We start from the raw sequence: 19,591 nt of genomic DNA, 5'->3' as shown, positions 1-19,591 counted from the left end.
CGAAATCCAAAGACACTTATATTTCTTTAGCCCTGCCTTGAACTGGTCTCCAAAGGCTGAGTGATATTGAGAGGTGCTGATGGGTGCAGTGTGTGTATATGTGTGTGTGTGTGTGTGTGTGTGTGTGTGTGGTTGTGTGTGTGTGTGTGTGTGTGTGTGTGTGTGTGTGTGTGTGTGTGTGTGTGTGTGTGTGTGTGTGTGTGTGTGTGTGTGTGTGTGTGTGTGTGTGTGTGTGTGTGTGTGTGTGTGTGTGTGGTATGTGTCAGCTGTGTGTGCAGTAATGGTAGATTCATAAAGCACCTCCACCAGACTGCAGTCATTCACAAAGGTTTAAGACCTGCTCTTTATCACACTGTGGGGGCTGAACTGCCTGCTGCTTCTAGGTGTACTATCTCTCTTGCTTTCTCTCTCTTTTTCTCTCTTTCTCCCTCTCCTTTTCTCTCTCTCTCTCCCTCCCTCTCTCTCTAGACTCCTTCCAGCCAAGTGCTCTTTTCATCTGAAGTGATATTGGAGACACAGAGAATTACACTCTAGTGGCTTTTAAAGGAAACAAAGTAGTCTACTTTTAAACTTCTGAAATTTCTGGTGTAGATGATGAAGCACAGGGACGCCACTCACACACACACAAACACACACACACGCACACACAAACACACACACACACACACACACACACACACACATGCACACACAAACACACACACACACACACACACACACACACACACACACACACACACACACACTTACACACACACATATGTCTATATATACACAGTGTGTGAGTGTGTGTGTGTGTGTGCTTGCATGCTTGTATGTCTTGTATGGCAGTTTGCGTTTGTCTTGTGTGTCCAGTGTTCTGGGACGGGTAGAACTGAGAGACTCACAGACAGACAAACAGGGCAGGCCAGGCAGGGGGCTCCTCCATTTGGGCTTGGCAGAAATAGCAGCACCCTCCCCCTCAACAAACACACACACACACAGACACACACGCACACACACACACGCACATCCTCCCGAGGGCACCAGTGCCCCAGGTTCTCGCGGGTGAAAGCAGGTCAGTGGCGGGCTGCTATTAAAAGCTGCCAGTGTTCCCAACTCACACAGTCCCTGCTGAGGTGACACCCATCAACTGACAAGCTCTGCTGCAGGGAAAGAGAGAGGGATGAGAAGGAGAGGGGGGAGGAGAAGGTGGAGATGAAGGGGGAGAGGGAAAGAGAGAGGGAAAACAGAGCAAGAAAGAGAAAAAGGAGGGAGGGACAGATTGAACAAATGAGAGCAGAGGAAACAACCCAGATGAGGCTGCTGGAGTAGAAGGGCACACCCAGTAGCAGGACTACCCCTGGGCCTGAGTGGGCTACCCTACTGGTGGGTGAGGAGTAACGTAGCAGCGGATTAAATGATCGGAGGTAATTGAAAAGACAACTGTGGCGGCAACAGGGGAGCCAGGAATATCTGAGGCAGGGACCACCGTAAGCGTCATCAAGCCTCAGTCAGTGAGCCCTGCATACTGCTGGGTCTGTGAAATCTGACCTTGTTTCTTTCTCTCTCCCTCCCCACTCCTCTTTTTTTCCCCTCTCTCCATCTCCATCTCCATCTTCTCTGCTAATCCCCTACCTGATTCCACTCCTCCACTTCTCCCTCCATCTTTGTGTCCATCTTTGTCTCCCTTTTCCTCCTTCCCTTCATTACCCCCCCTCTCTTTGTCTCTCTGCTCTCCCCAACTCCCTTACATCCTGCTCTTTCTCTCTCCACCTCTTCCTCCATCTCCCTCCCTCTCTCTCCCCCTCCTGCAGGGCCGATGCTCCAGAGAGAATTGTAAGTACCTGCACCCTCCCCCCCACCTGAAGACACAGCTGGAGATCAATGGCAGGAACAACCTGATCCAGCAGAAGAACATGGCCATGCTGGCCCAGCAGATGCAGCTGGCCAATGCCATGATGCCCGGCACCCAACTTCAGCCCATGGTGAGCATTGTTCAGCAATGAAATGTAGTCAACTCGTTTCTTTTGATAGAATATAAGAGAATATTATATAAATATGACAGAGAAGGATCAAATACGTTTGCCATTATTTCTGGCAGCTGACTTCAGACTAGTTAGTGCTGTTTATCAATGATGTTTAGACAACTTTTTTCTTAAAGCCGTAGAGAATGAGATATAATATTCTTGAATAGGATAGAATATTCTAGTGCCATGATGTCTGGCAGCCAGCTTCAGCCCATAGTGGATGTTTAGGCTCTCACACAGGCAGAAGACGAGACAGTGCCAATAGAATAAAATAAAATGTTCTAGAAATAGTACCGAATACTTTTTGCAGAGTCTACTTCAACCCATATTCAGCACTGTTCAGCAATAATATCCAGACGTTTCTGCATTTGTTAGCCATGAGAGGTTAGAAGAGAGGATATACTGTTCTAGAATTAGGATAGCATGTTTCAGGAAATTCTAAGACAGAACTACACTGGCCCAGCAGATGCAGCTGGCCAATGCCATGATGCCCGGCAGCCAACTTCAGCACATGGTGAGCACTGTTCAGCAATGAAATTTAGTCAACTCTTTTCTTTTAATGAAATATAATAGAATATTATATAAGGATGACAGAGATGGATCGAAAAGTCTATTGCCATGATGTCTGGCAGCTGACTTCAGATTTATAATTAGTGCTGTTCATCAATAATGTTTACATTACTCTTTTTCTTAAAACCATACAGAATGAGATATAATATTCTAGAATAGGATAGAATATTCTAGTGCCATGATGTCTGGCAGCCAGCTTCAGCCCAAAGTTTCTGTTTTCGTGGCGTCTACTTCATCCCATATTGAGCACTGTTCAGCAATGATGACCAGACGTTTCTGATTTTGTTAGCCAAGTGAGGTTAGAAGAGAGGATACTGTATAAGAATCAGTTCTAGAATTAGGAAAGCATGTTTCAGGAAATTCTAAGACAGAACTACACTGGTCCTAAGTGTAGGCAGTGAAGAAGAGCCAACAGCTTGAGGGGCTACCTCTGGTTAACCCCACACCACCCCCCTCACCTCAACACTCTTCTACTTTGACATTGTCAGGCCAGGTTTTTCTCTTTGATTAGAGCTATTCAGGGTAGCCTTGCTTGTGACTCACAGGGAATTTGATCTGCTGATGTTGAAGAACAGATGAGACAGAACATTTCCAGCCTCCCTGACCTTGCAGCCAAACAGGTCCCCATGGCTCGTGACTGTGCTGAGATCCTCTCTATGCGGACATACGTACAACTAGAGGCCCCTCTCATGCAGCGTATACTGTACATGCTACTGCTCACTGCCTTGAATTAAACTGGCTGAAATTTAAGTGACTGCCTTTGCCGTGATGCAGTCTGTTGGTTTTTCTTTGTTTGTATGTTTTTAACATAGCGAAAACCACATGTTCATATATCATACTGTCATGCAGTGCTTAAAAGCAGATTTGTTTTGCACTCTTCCATGCACTGTGTTCTTTTTAGCTTGTGTGTTTTTAACATACCCTAAACCACATATACTGTATGTTCTTTCTTATGCAATCTTTCTGTGTACAGAATGAGTCTTGGTGATCTTATCTGACCCATCTCTCTCTCTCTCTCTCTCTCTCTCTATCTCTTTCCCCCCCTCCTGTAGCCCATGTTTTCCGTCGCCCCAAGCCTTGCCGCCTCCAATGCCAATGCAGCCGCTGCTGCTGCAGCCGCCGCCTTTAACCCGTACCTGGGGCCCGTGTCCCCAGGACTGATGCCCACTGACATCATGTCCAGCGGGCACATGCTGGTCGCCAGCAGCCCCAGCATTCCTCAGGGGCCCTCTGCCACCCAGAAGCTCATGAGGACAGACCGGCTGGAGGTATGACATCACTTCTTCTAGGGCTCCATGACAACAAACACCTTCTGTACAGTTGGTTTCTCTCTCTCTTCCGCTCTCTCCTTGTCTTTACCTCTTTCTCTCTTTCGATCTCTTTATCAATGCCAGAAGTATTCATTGAGGTGACATAAACCTGTGGTGACAATTTTTTTTTGATCTGCCATTTTGTCCAGCATTTAGTAGCTGAAGAATGGCTGTCTCAAGACTGCCCTCTGCTGTGCAATTGATTTCAACACAGCCTAAATCACTTTTTTTCTCAAAATGTGCTCAAGACATTTTTACACTTTTTTAGTGTGTTTGTGTGTAATATATGTTTATGTGCATGCGTGTGTGTGTGTGTGTGTGTGTGTGTGTGTGTGTGTGTGTGTGTGTGTGTGTGTGTGTGTGTGTGTGTGTGTGTGTGTGTGAGAAAAGAATTGCCAAGTCGGCCATCCCACGTTGGGAGGTAGGCTGAAGTTGGTGGTGAAGAGGGAAAACACACGGTGTAGGAGATGGTGTCTTTCTTACAAAAATAGCGATTTATTTACAAGGGGACTCGAAACCCCAAAATAAACAAACATACAAGAAGCAAGAAGACTAGGCCCAATTCTGAAGCCATGCAAATAGCTTTACAGCTTGGTCTATGTGCCAGTCTCTTGCTCTCCTTCTCTCCGGCCTGTCCAGATCTCTCTCCCTCAACAATGGGGTGCACCTTTTATTAAGGCAGCCCATGGGGCTTAATTGGTCCAATTAGTCCCAATTGGACCCATCCACTGATGTGGGGGAACCTGGAACCCAACCATCCTGGTGGGGGAGTCCAGTCCATCTCCAATTTTGGGCCATGGTTAGAAGGGGGAGGGATTTCACCTTCTCACAGTGTGTTTTGTGTGTGTGTGTGTTGCACACCCAGGTCTGCCGCGAGTATCAGCGGGGCAACTGCTCACGGGGTGAGACCGACTGCCGCTTCTCCCACCCTTCCGACAGCACCATGATCGACACCAACGACAACACCGTCACTGTCTGCATGGACTACATCAAGGGCCGCTGCTCACGCGACAAGTGCAAGTACTTCCACCCACCTGCCCATCTGCAGGCCAAGATCAAGGCCGCCCAGCACCAGCTCAGCCAGGCCTCGGCCGCTGTGGTGAGTCCAACGGAACCGGAGACCACACTCTGGTTTAGTAGCACTTAACCCTAACCAGTGGTTCTTAGTCATGCTACTGGGTGTCCATCTGTTCTCTGAATGTTTTCCATCTTTCCCTGTTCTACATTCCCCAAATCAAATAGTCATTTGTACTCTTGATCAGCTGAACATAACGGATTCAGCTGATCAAGAGCATGACAAATACACCACGATAAATCCACTGATCTTAATCAGATGTGCTTAGAGCAGGGATAGATAGGAGATATGGAGGGCAATGGAGGGGGCTCCAGGAGCAGGTCTGAGAAACTCTGCTCCACACTAACTGGTGAAGGCACATAGATACAGTACGCTCACTGCTTTCCCCAGTGGCTCTGCTCAAAAGGATACTGTGGGTCGGTGCAGTAAGACAGCCATGATGGATCTGTCTTATGCGCAGCCGGCAGACTCTTTTGAAATGTGTCATGGGCAGATTTCCCTCACGGTGTCTCCCTGCCTTCGCCTTGTTACGGCCGTTTTTCCTCCGTGATGTGTCTTAACGCCAGGATGACGGCTGACTCTGGGACGGAATCCAACAGAGTTTCCAGCACAGATCCGGTACGAATCTGAGGCCCTGGATACGTTCTAGAGTTGGAAGCCATCTTGGCGGTGGGGCGACCCACACTGTTTGTAATGGTTACTTTGTCAGGAGTGATCTTTTCACACTATGACCGATCAGTTCTCTTTCGTAACTTTTAATAATGCTGTATCTTAAAACTGTAATTACATTTGGTCATGGAGTTAGATAGACAGCCAAGCGGTCATTGTAATGTGATGGTGACTTAGATGAGCACAGTGAAAACAGAGGCACATTAAAACAGTATTCTCTTCCAGCCATCCTTACTTGATTCATTGTGAAAAATCCCCCAAGAATTTACAAGACCAGAGACTTGTTTCATCGTGCTATTTCAGTAACAGACCAGTAATACTCACTGTCATAATAACTGTAGATAATTTCGTGAAAAAAAACCTCAAGTGTCTTCACTGTGCATGCCATAGTCTTGTTATCCCTTTGTATACTGCATTCCAATGATTTGTTTTTTTATTTGTTTTTTTTCTCACCTACCCAAAATGCACTGCTGCCCCCATGATGCACCTCTGCTTGCTGTTTATGTTAATGCGCTTGAACCCCATTGGCCCATTGCCATCATGTGCTCGCTGCCTGCTAATTAAGACTCAGTCGGCTGTCAAATCACTGAAGCGACCCCTCGAGGCAACCTTTGACCTGGTATTATGACCTTTCACCTTTTAGCTTGGCATGTTACTTTGTTGTAGTATTAGTTTTTAACCAAAGATAATTTGCAAGCATAATTTTTTTTTTTATTGCTCTATGTTTTCTTCCTGCTGCTATAATACCATTTTTGGTGTGATAAACTGACAGTGGCGCCCCCGTTTCTGAGTTGAATTGGCTGAACTTTTGTGTCAGTTTTTAGACAAACCCGAATGCTAAAAGCTGTTCAAATGAATTCATTCATGAACTCAGCCACAGTCCCTTCATCACACGTAGCCGGCTCAAGCGGCATTAGGGTCAGGGTTAGACCAGCTATTGCTTTAAAACTATGTACGGTGGCATGGCTCTTGTGTAGATATGATGTTTTTTTAAGTGTCTTAATTGTTAAATCAACAGTTTGCATGTTGTTGATGTGTAGTATGCATGTTTAATGTGGGGCAGGGGACAGATGTAGAGTGGGGTGTGAAGCAGTGATGGTTATTCCACCTTAGCTAAAGAATAACATAAACCCTTTTTTCTTAATCATGGAGTTAGCAGTGCAGCTTCAAGTCAGTTGCTTTCCCTCTGTCACACCTGGCAGCTTTTGTATTATCTATAGGTAAAGCAGTGCTTGCTTATTCTGTTGCTATATGTCAGCTGTACTGTACGATTATATATCCTGTGGATTCTCTCATTGAGCTTACCTGTAGTGTGGTCAAATGAGAGATGTGTTTATAGCCCTGTATCAGTAGCCTATTTGCTCTTTGCTTGAGAAGTAGTTTTGTGTAGCTGCTGCTTGCTTTTGCCTGTTTGTGACAGACAAATCTGTGTGATAGATTTTCCTTTGACAATAATTCTTATCTTTTTTCTTCTTCTCTCCTTTTCTCCCCCCTCCCCCTCCCCTTCTCCTTTTCCCCCTCCCTTTTTGTTATTCATTTCACGTGCCCACCCAACACCTGTTCTGGTTGGGCAGGGAATCCAACATTCTGTCATGCCTCCTTTACCAAAGAGACCGGCACTTGAAAAAGCCAACGGTGCCACTATGTTTAATACTGGCATGCTCCAGTATCAACAGGCCCTGGCCAACATGCAGTTTCAGCAGCAGTTTATCCCTTCAGGTAGGGCTCTCGCAGATGCTCCCAACCTCCCCGTCTTCTACTCAACTAACCTCCAGGCTCCTACGTCCAGTGGCATCCGACTCTGGAACCGATCTGGTGCAGGATCCCCACCAGAGTCGGACACCGTCTGGGTATGGCTGAGACGCCAGCCCAACACAGGAGAAAGGGATTTAGGCAACCATGCTCACACCACATCCACATTATTTTACACCTAGACAGCACCCTAATCATCAGATGAATATGCACACGAGGAAAGTCAGTCTCAGCATGTAGGCCAACTGCCCAACACTAGGCACATATGCATTGTGCAGAAGTGTTCAGTTGGCTTTTATATAGTCAGTTTCTAAGCTGGCCCATTTGCAGATAGAGAGCTCACCACATCCTGTGTCACTGGTGAACCTTGGCGGGATGGAGAGTGGCTTGAGGGTTTGTGATCAGTCGTGGCGATGGGGGGGTCATAGTATTTGTTCTCCAGTGGCTTTCTTCTGCTTACGCTCTCAGTGAGAGAGAGAGACAGAGAGAGCAGCAGCAGGAGGAAACTATGCGATCAAACAGCGTTGAGATGTGCATGGAGAAAGCTTGTGTATCACACCACCACAACCACCACCATTGGACACTGTCACAGTGCTAGAGGCTGCACAGTCAAATAGTCAGAAAAGTGGGCTGTTTTTGTCCTTAATGTGCTACAATCTGGCATGTTCTGTACTAATTCTCTCTAAAAATGAAATCTGAGGCGTTAGCTAGTGATTAGGTGGAAGATTTTATTATGCATAGCATTACCACTGCATTAATGATTACCGTCATCCATTAAAGAAAAAGAAGTTATTGAAGGAAGGGCACCTAGAACACATACACAACACATATTATTTTGGGTGTTACTAGCTTTGTTAAAGTATATACCGTTTATTCTTCCACATCTTTTCCTAAAATCTACTAAAGAGCTCTGCATTCTAAGGGTCATTCCTCACTGCCTGAAGCTGTCAATCTTAATTCCTTCTAATCAGTTTGTGTCAGTGTCATGCTATCCCCTTTAATAGGAGTGACTTTCCTTTTCATGTTTTTATTTGTTTATATATATATACTCTAACGAACCATGTGATGGGCTGTTTTGATTCTTTTTCCCTTTCCAATCCACTTCCTGTTGCAATGCATGATGGGCAGGCTCAATATTCTGCATGGCACCCACAGCAAGTGTTGGTAGGTTCCAGCATTCTTTCTTGATTACTCTTTAACTACCCTTTCCTTCGCCCGCACCCCATCAAAGTCCACTGCTAACACACAATAAGGCACCTCTAAAACCCTCATCTCCACTCAACCTCGGGGAATTGACCTGACTTTAGCAGACTCAGCAGTTAAAAAGTCAATAACTTGTAGGTTTTGGTGGGTTGTAAGTCAAGTGGCAAGTTATAAGGTTTTTATCTGCCTTTCTCTTTCTTATCTGAGTACATTTTATTGCAAGATAGATCATATGAATTATGGAATCCTGGCATGACTGTATGAAATTTATAGAAGGTAATAGTACTGTATTTTGTACATAATACCTCCACTACATCGTTTGTAATTACTGTAATTTCATTGTAGATGCATTTGTGTGTTCTTTTTTCCTAATGCCTGTGCACAATGCCCTGGCTTCTCCCTTCCTTTTTAAAAATATATTCAACTTTCTTTCCACTCATGGCTTGTTGCTGGTGACACCCACAACCTCCTTTTCTACCCTCCCTCTGTCTCTGTCACTGTTTTGCGCCTGTGGCCACCCTTCTCCTGTATGTGTTTGCTTATATGATTTTCCTTCTGAAAAAGTTCCCATGATGCACGGTGCTTCACCAGCCAATGTGTCTGCAGCAACCACATCTGCCACAAGTGGTCCCTTCGCAACTGCCACAGCCAATCAGGTTTGCCCTTTATGGCTTTATCTTTTTTAATAAACCAATAGGATCAGGGCTTCTAGGTTGGGTTGGGACAGGCCCGGTTGGGTTAGGGATCTCCTTCTTGTTGGCCTACACTGGTGCTGAATAGGGTGTCGTCCTCTCATAAGAACTTCAAATTAATACTTGATGAACTTCAGACATGATGAAGGAAGAGATATGATTTTTTAATTATTACCCTCTGTTTATAATGGTAGTGCTAACTGTTGGAGGGTTCTTAATTTTAAGTACATTGTATTTCATTTTCTGAATTTATGAGTTGGTCCTTTTGTTTCGAAGATAGCCTATTGTGACACATTTAATGTTTGACAACATTTTAATCTTGATCTTTGTCCTTTTTCATTTTGAGGACTGTTCCTCATCAAAGTTGACTACCAACGAATACATGCAATTGGTATGTATGAGGTAGTTTCATAGCTCTAATTAAAAAAAATATATATTTTTTTTTTTGCAGTCTGTTGTTGTTGCACGGCTTTCATTTCATTCCCGCCACCAAAACATTTTTTTCTCAAAATGTTTGGAAGATTTTGCTGCCAGCGCTTAGCGGTGAAACAGGACTCCATATTTAACATCCAAAGCAGACAGAAATCCAATGCAATTCAAATGACTTAGACAGGTGAACAAACGCACTACGCAGGCTCTCTCAAATGCCGATATGCTTAGTATACTGTGGAGGCTTTTTACGCTCACCATGACAGCGTTAGCACCTTTTACCAGCCTAAATAAAAGGTGCAGGTCAACAAGCTGGAAGATTGGAGTATGCATGGGGAGACCCTCACTTCCTCTCTACCTCCTCTTACTTAAAGGAGATTTTAACAGTACACCACAGGTCCCAGTAATCTCTCATTTGCTCTTGTTTCTGTTTTAACCAAAGAGCTTTTAACAGTACACTGCAGGTCACAGTAATCTCTCATTTGCTGTTGTTTCTGTTTTAACCAAAACAGCTTTTAAAAATCTTCTGCTTTTATTTTTTGTTTTGTTTTGTTTCTTTCTTTGTTTTTGCTTTTGTTTCAGATGTAATCTCTGCTGTGGGAAAATGTTATAAAATGTTTAACCAGTTTTAACCAAAGCAGGGACTTCACCCCAAGCATAACGCTTAATCACTGAATGTGTTGTTTGTTATTGCTGTTCTGTGTCTCTCCCTAGATTCCCATAATATCTGCAGACCATCTAGCTAGTCACAAGTACTTGACTCAAATGTAGTTCCTGTCCAGAACAGTGAGTGTCTCTTTTTTCTCATCCCTAAATCTGACAAGCTTGTCTCTGCTCACATGGCAGCAATTTGTATCATGATAAACGCTCCCAAGCCATGCATATAGTAACTGTACATACACATAAAGTGATTTAAATATACTTATATAGAAATACTGTACATACACATATAATATAATAGCATAATACACATTGTGGTATAACATACACGTAGTATGTATATAAAATATACATAGTACTACTTGTTGTTGAATCAGAATCATTACAATTTTAGTGTTTTGGCTCTGATACACTTTAGCTCATTTACTTTGCAGATCAAATGAAAGTATGCTGGTGTACCATCAAGGACAACGTTCAGCATCCACAGCCATTATAGCACGAAGGTGTCTGTCTGAACCACATCTCTCAGCTGGACCCCCTTTCAGTCATGCATGCAAACATGGGTATGGCCAGGGTCAAAGGGCCATCTACATCTATCTCAAATCCACAAATATCACCGACAGACTTACACCCAAAACAACCCTTGAGCTTGAGATTGAAGAGGCCTTTTCTGGCACAAACATACATGCCAAAACAGATTAGTGCTCAAAAAAAGTTAACATCTTGCACACTCACACACAATGTTTTTAAAAGTAGATAAGATGGTGATGTCACTTCGGATTTATACAGTATTGGTACGTCAGTAGACCAAGAGACTAAGTTTAATTCGTATTCATTGATTTATTGTATGGTTTACAAAATGGCAAAGGTGCACCTTATAGAGAAAGAAAAGGCACAAACTCGTTTAATGAGCTGACTTGGTGAGTTAAGTATTCTGCTATGGAGGATTCTTGTGAGATAAGATTACTTAAACAGAAGGTTAGAATTGGATAAGACAGATGAATGTTTTATTCAGAATGCACAGAAACACCTGTGTTCTTCTCAAAGCACATTTGGTTTGTTCTGAATCACCCTCTAGCCTTTCAACCATACATCCGAAACTAAAGGTGTTATTTCAGCAGTGTTATTATGTTTACTCGAGATCTATGTTTTATTTTTTTGTAATGACTCTTGTTTTTATACATAATTTCACAAACGTGTGTGGGTTTTTTTATATATACTTTTTGCGCCTTTTTATTTGTCATTAAGTTTTTCTGTGCATTTGCCATACAGCCTTCTAGCATTCTGTGTTTCACCCCCAGAAATCACAGTGGCCTTTTTCTCAGTATACAACTTTTTGAACTTTTTGTTTCTCCTCTCATTCATGTTTTGCCCCAATATCTGGTTTGAATGTCCTAGTCATTGTTATTGGTTTTTTAAATGATACTGGAATGGAATTTTTGGCAGCCTGAGAGTGGCCTGAAAATATGTGCCGAGGTTACAAGTCCATTGACTTTAAAAGGTGTTAAGAGGCTGGTTCAGTCATATAGGAGTGGGGATATGGGAAGACTGGCTTAACAGTCACATTTTAGTCTCGCAATGTAAAAGGTGGGACTCTAAAATTGCAGCTGGAAAATGTACGGCTTCAGTGAGTGAGATATGAACAGCTGTGTGAGATTCTTTCTGATGAGAATTTGTTTTGATTGTTTTCCTGTGCTTTCAATTTCATTTCACACCATATAACCTGTAGGTAGCCGTCATGTCTGAACATAGCTCCAATTCTGTACTATGTCTCATTTGTTCATACCAAAGTTTTTCATTTTGTGGGGGTAGGAAGAAATAAATAATGTTTCCCTTCTTATTCTGGCAATGAGAGGTCAGCATATATGCCCCCTGAACTAAAGCAAGTGACAGTTCTAACAAGTTAGATACAGAGTGGAAACTTTCCTCCAGAATCTTCCTGTACTTCCCATTCTAGAGTATTTTTCGAGATTGTGTTCCGTTGCTTTATAGATTGTATTGTACCTCTCTCAAAGCCTTAGCTTACAGCCTGGGCACTAGCCCACACAAAATACTCTCTCAATCATTGTACAGGTAATGGAAGCGAATGATATTCTGTAGATTTAATGCATATGCATTTATCCCTTTGTTTTGTTTTTAATTACACTTAACACACCCTGATTAATTTATTTGAACATCCTAGTTCAAATAATTGTACTTAATTATTTTAACACATTTAATGCAGAAATTTCAGCCTTATTATTGTACTTGATAACATTGTCATCTGTTGGAAAGTTTAGGTGTATAAACCATTCATAAATGTCTCATGCCATAATCATGTTCAATAAGTATGTTTTGTCAGTTAGAACATATATTGTCGTCTATAGCTTAATGTTTGTTTATTGTTTTTCATTTGTAGGATTGTTTGTTGTTATGTTTGAATATTGGACATTTCTCCTTGTCTGTTTCAATTTGTTGAACAAAGATTTTTTTATATTGACATCTGAAAACAAGGAAAACAATTAATTGACCTGTTGCTGTGGCAACATATTCTGGCTGACAATATTTTAACAAATTAATTTTGTATGTCTAACAAGTTCAGATCATGTTTTAAAATGATTTTTTTGTTGTTTTATGTTTAAGTGTGAAATCGTGTACATGCTAGAGTAAAAGAAAAATTATTTTCTACTGTATCCATATCAGAGATTAAAATATTGTTTTAGTATTTCTTAAGAAACTAGCTAAACATCCAAGAATGTCAGGCCAAAAAAAAGCAGCAGGAAATCCTGGCCTTTGGGCTCCTCAATGTCATTATGACGAGAGGAAGTGATGTCATTGAGCTGGGCCTCAAAGCCCCGTTTATGCTGCGTATGGGCGAGCCATAACCTAAGGGACGAAGGTTGACTTTTTGCACTTCTGTATATAGTCAGTAAAAGAAAAAAGAAACGTGTATAATATTGAAATCTTATTTTGAATAAAAAAAGTCTATAATTATAAGAAATTTTGTTAGGTTAATTTAAGGAATTAGAATAAATGACCAGCTAACAAATTTGCTTGCTAATGTGGCTCCGTTTCTTCTGCCCATCATGTAAAAAAAACTAAAAAACATAAAACAAAAACAAAAAAGAGCTAGCATTTTTTGTCATTTTTATGCTTAGCTTGTGGTTTGCCAGGATATCACCTGGGTTGGAAGAAAACATACTCCCTTGCACCTGTAGTCTATGGGGTGTCTCTTTAGACTCTTCTCATACAAAAGATACAGCCCCTCCAGCCTGTGTTAACAATAACAGCCATTTAAAAACTAGGATATTTTAGTGTAGTTGGACATGACTGCATGCCAAAAAAATGAAAACAAACAAACTAAAAAAATACACAAAAATAAATAAAGTAGGTTAAGGACACAGTAACAAGTATTTATCATTAAACATTTTTTTAATTATAGTGAAGATACAAGGGTAAGAATCAGGATAAAAGAACATCTGAAAAATGGTAATTTATACTCATACAAGATCTAAGTAAAGAAAATCACAATAATGAGATGCAAAACTGCCCCCAGAACATGCTTGCCAACAGTGCATTACAAGCGCTGCTCAGCTAAGACCACTGATCCACCTCATAGCTTCTGTTACCAGGCAACTGTGTGTCCAACAGGTGAAGTTCACCACCGACATAAACATACCCATTTTTTCCTCTTAAAATGAATGTAACTGTCTTCACGTATACATAGGTAAAGGTCAATGCTTTTACTCACTTAGGTGTTTTTTTTTCTGCACAAGCTAATATACCAAAGCATCACTCCCCAACTCCCGCTCTGACAGGGCTGACCGTGGAGCTGTCAATCAGTTATCCTCCTGCAAGTTAACCACCCACTGAGCAGCTGACCTCGAGAGGTGCTGGGCTACCTCCACTCTTGACGCAACTGCTACCCGGGACTCACAGTTTTTGCTACTTGGGACTCCCGGTTTCTCTGTTGGACATACACTAGTGCCTGGCTGCTTATTGCTCTCTGTGTTAGACAAGACTTTACGATTTTGCTTGTACTTGCTGTACCATAAGTATTGTACTACGTTCTAAAAAAAAAAAAAAAACATGTTTTTAATGCACATTTATTATTGGCATAATTGAATTGCTGTTATGACTCAAAAAATAAAAATAAAACAAAAGTGTAATTGCGCAGAGAAGAATCATCTCTTATTGTTGACTGTTGTCTTCTTCTAATTGCACTGATTAGATGTGTAAATGTTTTATGTTCTTTGCACATTTCTTCTTGTCATGAACAGATTACAGACATATCCACACTTGTGTAGTTTTAATCTTATATCAACATCAAACATATAGTTTTTGGTGTTAAAAATAATAATGTTTTAAATACACGATAACTATACACAGTGAAAAGGCAGTAATGTTAAAGAAAAGTTAAAATGTGCCATTCTTTTGTTTAGGAGTTGTTAGGAAAAATGTACAAAATGCAATAATAACCCTGAGACCTTTTTAAGAAAGATTGTGTTTTTAAAGTTCTTTCAGAACTTCATTCTTGTTGTAAATCTAGGCTCAAGCGTGATTGACACATTGCACTTTTAAATCCCAACATTGAAGCAGGCTGTCAACATGATCAAAAAACCTCCATGCTCCACTATATACAGTATATATCAGCTTTGACCCTGAAGACTTTTCCCCCCACTGAGGAGTTGGTTGAGTGTAACTGAATTTCTCATTCAGGAGGTAGACCCCCACCTAGTGGACAACTGCGATCACGTATGGAACCCTTCAAGTAAACTCCACAATCTCACTTAACATTCTAATAATAAAATCTTCCTTTTAGACTGCTGTAACATTTGGAATGTGAGCCTGAACAAGGAGTGTCGACGATGAGGAATGTCGTGAAGAATTTTCTCTGAAAGTAAACTGTATCAACATGACTGCGTAATAAAGGTCCTTTTTACTCTTGCACTTACATGGGTAACGGTCACATGGCTTCCAGAGACATTGGAGCTTTGTATTTGCCTGCAGGGTAAGATAGTGTACCCTTTAATTTCACTGCAACACAGTGTCCTGTTTGAAAACAAGAGAAGATGGCAACATCTGTTCAGTTCAGATAGGCTATGATAACGCCTGCTTACCAGACGAGCCAAGTAACATTATCACGCAGGCCTGGCATTAACACAGCACACCATTGGTCCTAAAATGCATGATTGCATTAAACTCACAAGAGACCACCGACTGAATTATACAAATCTTGTGTCTGGAGTATAGTCTACCTAGACAATCAATGGTTAACATTATTTACGCAATCCCCTTATAACCCGATGACAACACAGCGCTGTAACCTTCTATTATGGACGGACACCTAAACTCTTCTCAACACAAACTGAGCTGGGTGGTGCGCCTTTAAGAAAACGGAACTAACCCTTTACTCGTGACGTTAGGCTACCAGGCTCTGCAAATCTGCGGGCAGGAAGTGCCAGCGAACAACGCATTGATCACGCTCCCCAGTATCAAGACACAGAAAAGGAGAAGACAACGTGCAACATGACAATAGAAAAACGCATGAGTTGGATTATCTTTTTCCATTTTATCAAACTGAAGATCAAAGGAGCCTGACTCCCCAGAAGCCATAGACTTATTGTCAAGAGACTCGGGTGTTCCCGGTTCGAGAGCGAACACCAAGAGTGGAGACAACTGTCGACTACAAGGCAGTGTTTGAGGAAACATGAGAGAATACAAAGTGGTCGTACTCGGCTCCGGAGGAGTGGGGAAGTCAGCGCTTACTGTTCAGTTTGTCACGGGTTCCTTCATTGAGAAGTACGATCCAACAATCGAGGATTTTTACAGGAAGGAGATAGAAGTGGACTCGTCTCCTTCGGTACTGGAGATACTGGACACGGCAGGCACAGAACAGTTCGCTTCCATGAGAGATCTCTACATTAAAAACGGCCAAGGATTCATTCTGGTGTATAGCTTGGTGAACCAACAGAGTTTCCAAGATATAAAACCAATGAGGGACCAGATTGTTCGTGTGAAACGGTACGAGAGAGTGCCCATGATCTTGGTCGGGAATAAAATAGACTTAGAAAGCGAGAGAGAAGTCTCTTCCGGCGAAGGCAAGGCGCTGGCTGCCGACTGGAATTGCCCGTTCATAGAAACCTCAGCAAAAAATAAGTCGTTGGTCGACGAATTGTTTGCCGAAATTGTCAGGCAAATGAACTACACCTCCACACCTCACCGAGACGCTCAGTGTTGTTCTTGCGTCGTGTTGTGAAGATTCTGACAGTGAATGCATAACTACAACATAGCTCCTTCAAGAAAACTTTTCTGTTGGGAGGGAACAAGCGATACATGGTGTCGGGCGCGTCTGGAAGTGTTACAGTATTGCACAGTTCGTAGTCACACAGCATTACTTGTTTACATGAAAAAAGTACTTGAATGTTATTCGAATACAATGGAAAGACTTCCATTTTTATATCATGCTTCCTGGCTGCCTGTTCGGATACTCTCAATATTGTCCTGGACAATGCGATTACTAGTATCAACTAATTTGTAATGAAAGAGTAAGATTTCACATTTTTTCAAGAATCTGTTCTTTCATGGTGGGGTGTGCCCTTTTCTGGCACTGATGTCAAAGATGTGTATTTGAAGATAAGCCAGGACATTTGAGAGCTTTCAGTGTGTCTGAAGGGGATGTGAAGACTAAGGCTAATTTGACCTCCTGTTGTTGATTGCAAGAGGAATTCATTCAACACTCACACTGAGACGACTTGAAGGCAAACTTTGCTGCCTCATCAGAGAGCCATCACAAAACAGTCTCTGGCATCTTATTGTTGTGGAAAGGAGTGCAAGAGCTAAATGTGTTAGCCCATACCTAACATTTGCATTCAGACATTGTAACCAACAGCCAGTTTTGCTTTGTGCCACTTCAGTGAGCTGGGCTGAGAGTCAAGTGCCTTAAAATCTTCTCTCTTGAGTGCCATTTTTAATATCTTCAGTACCTTTTGATTGTTATGACCCCATTAAAGACTCTTTGGCTAGACGGCAGGCCAAGGCTTTTTCTAAGAAACTTGGATGTGTGTGTTTAGCCAAAGTGTGAAATCGTTTTTGAAATGAAACTCAGTGGTACTACACCGTTCTGACCATAAACCAAACCACTTGTCTTTTCTCAGTTGACACTTTTTGTAAAAAAAAAAAAAAGGAAAAAAATGTGTTTTTAAATGTTTCATGATGTAAAATTGAAATTCAGTTGTAATATTTTACCCTAGTCCAGCTCTTTGAGTGACTTTTAATGCAAATAGCTTTTTTTAATATGAGGAAAAAAAACAGTGTTTGTAGAATCGTAAATCATGGGTTAAGCCAGAGTGTCTAAGAGAAGACGTCACGTGTTGGTGTCATTTGCAGGTAGCATCTAAAAATGCTAAATGGTGTTTAGCACACCATTGCTGTCCAGGAATTTTAGGCTACATGTTTTGATCCAAAGCACATTTTCTACTTAGGCAGTATTTTTCAGTAGGCGTTTTCTTTTTTTTTGCCCCATTTTTCTGCTGTTTCTAAATCTGACGATGTGACTCATAACCCATGGCTCTATCACAGCTTCATGGCTCTATGACCAATAAAAGTATTCTGAAATAATGTGATTCAGGCTGTCGACATAACAGTTCTTTTCTCCATCTCGCGCTTTCCTTCTCTCTGTGCACTGCAACGTCAAATTATGTCAGTTGAAAAGCCACTTTGACACTGCCAATATGCAAAACAGTGGTAAAGGTCAACATCCACTTCTAAAGGGGCCCTTTGGACAAAATCATGGACGTTTGTCCTGCAGCAGTTTCCAGCCTTGTGTACAGTTGAGAGAGAAAGTTAGCAAACAGAGAGGATTTCTTTAGTTGGCTGCTCCGACGTGTTTTTTTTTTCATACAATCCTCCATTAGTAGACCGTAAGATTGTGCAACACATAAATTACATCATATCACAGCTCCCTTTTGGGAGTGAGTCCTCTTGGTTTTGATTTACTGTGAGTTACATTAATGCCCTGTTCCCTTACACTCCATGAAATTCCAAGTCTGATGTACAATGTTTTTAATACGTGCATGTCAAGGAGTTTCCTGGGGAGTGCGCTTAGTAATTACATGGGGTGTGGCTGGGGGCTGCAGTGAGAGGTGAGGCATACTTTTTCGTTTTTGCCTGTTCCTCGCTTTCTGAGTGGAGTTGCAGTGAAATGCTAGCACAGAGCCTGGTAGCAGCAGCAGCAACAGCAGGAGGCCAGGCTCTCTCTTTGGAGGATTGGGAAGGGGGAGGCAGGGTGAGGCGGGGTGTGACCTCCCTCTCCCCTCCACATGTTTTCTGAGCAGAGACACACAGAGGCGGCATTCAGTTCCTGCACCCCAGCTCCAACCGGCAGTACAGACTGAAGACACACACTCATACACACAGTCATTGGCCGGCTGGAAGCCTTCTCCGTCTGGACACAGCCTGATTACAGGGGGAGGGGGGTGGACCGGGGTAAGGGTTGAAAGAGGTTGCCTGTGTGTTAGTGTGTGTTGGAATAGGAGACTTTTATTTTTGTTGATTTCTCAGGCTGAAAGGATTGGCAGCCCTCATCATTAACCCTTAATGTTTCTGAGGTGCTGTCTTGAACAGCATGTATTATAGATAATAATGGCACTCTGTAGGGTGTGATTATTTAACGTTTCCACATGCTTCCAAACCTGTATACCATACTTGTTTGAAAGCCTAGGGTCAGGTAGTTGTGAGGTTTTTATGAATCTGAACTTGAGTTATAATGTTTTGTAATGTTTTTCCCAATTTTGAGGTCTTTGTTTGTGGTAATGTAATATTCCTTCAGGGATTTCTGTGTGTGTGCTGGAAGGGGGGATGAACAATCAAAACGGAAGGGTTAAAAAAATATGGCGTTAAAAAAGGAATCACCATTTCTCCATCAGATAGGGAGTGTGTCCTGCTAGGCCATGCAACTAATATGGTGTCAGCCTTGAGGGGTTTCTGGTCATGTGACACAGTCACATCATGGAGGCACTTCTCCGTGATAAACCCCCTGACCTTTGCTGTGTGACTAATATGCTGTGACATGCCCTAAATCAACAAATACAACCTTTATTTTTCTCTACCAACTCTCAAACTCTTCCTTCCGTGGTTGTAACATTACCTTAAAATAACAATGTGGACCGTGCCGCCTAGATGAGACTCTAGGCGACCATGTTGTCTGGCCCTGGCCCATGACTTGCCGAGCTTGTTTCAAAC

The 19,591-nt window shown here is 42.2% G+C and overlaps 2 protein-coding genes across 20 annotated transcripts in view; both read left to right on the top strand.

Moving 5' to 3' along the window:
- mbnl1 (muscleblind-like splicing regulator 1) overlaps window positions 1-14,537 on the top strand; it is a 47,816-nt gene extending 33,279 nt beyond the window's left edge. For 7 of the 19 annotated variants that reach the window (XM_080837310.1, XM_080837308.1, XM_080837309.1 and 4 more), the window contains exons 3-13: window positions 1,797-1,967; window positions 2,473-2,523; window positions 3,632-3,847; window positions 4,755-4,988; window positions 6,199-6,252; window positions 7,208-7,352; window positions 8,514-8,549; window positions 9,153-9,244; window positions 9,627-9,671; window positions 10,424-10,495; window positions 10,804-14,537. In XM_080837310.1, the coding sequence (XP_080693436.1) occupies window positions 1,797-1,967; window positions 2,473-2,523; window positions 3,632-3,847; window positions 4,755-4,988; window positions 6,199-6,252; window positions 7,208-7,352; window positions 8,514-8,549; window positions 9,153-9,244; window positions 9,627-9,671; window positions 10,424-10,480 (1,101 nt within the window). In that variant the 3' untranslated portion in view covers window positions 10,481-10,495; window positions 10,804-14,537. The remainder of the gene's footprint in view (window positions 1-1,796; window positions 1,968-2,472; window positions 2,524-3,631; window positions 3,848-4,754; window positions 4,989-6,198; window positions 6,253-7,207; window positions 7,353-8,513; window positions 8,550-9,152; window positions 9,245-9,626; window positions 9,672-10,423; window positions 10,496-10,803) is intronic. The other 12 variants (XM_080837296.1, XM_080837311.1, XM_080837312.1 and 9 more) reach the window with 12 other exon arrangements.
- Window positions 14,538-15,808: 1,271 nt separating this feature from the next.
- On the top strand, window positions 15,809-17,941 carry LOC308364255 (ras-related protein Rap-2a-like). Its single transcript, XM_080837317.1, has one exon. The coding sequence runs from the start codon at window positions 16,059-16,061 to the stop codon at window positions 16,605-16,607; it is 549 nt and encodes a 182-aa protein (XP_080693443.1). The 5' UTR covers window positions 15,809-16,058; the 3' UTR covers window positions 16,608-17,941.
- Window positions 17,942-19,591: the final 1,650 nt, after the last annotated feature.

The sequence above is a fragment of the Sprattus sprattus genome (genome assembly GCF_963457725.1).
Source record: "Sprattus sprattus genome assembly, chromosome: 4".
Taxonomy (NCBI): Eukaryota; Metazoa; Chordata; class Actinopteri; order Clupeiformes; family Clupeidae; genus Sprattus; species Sprattus sprattus.
The sequence above is the reverse complement of the archived record's forward strand: the minus strand, read 5'-3'. Positions and strand labels throughout refer to the sequence as shown.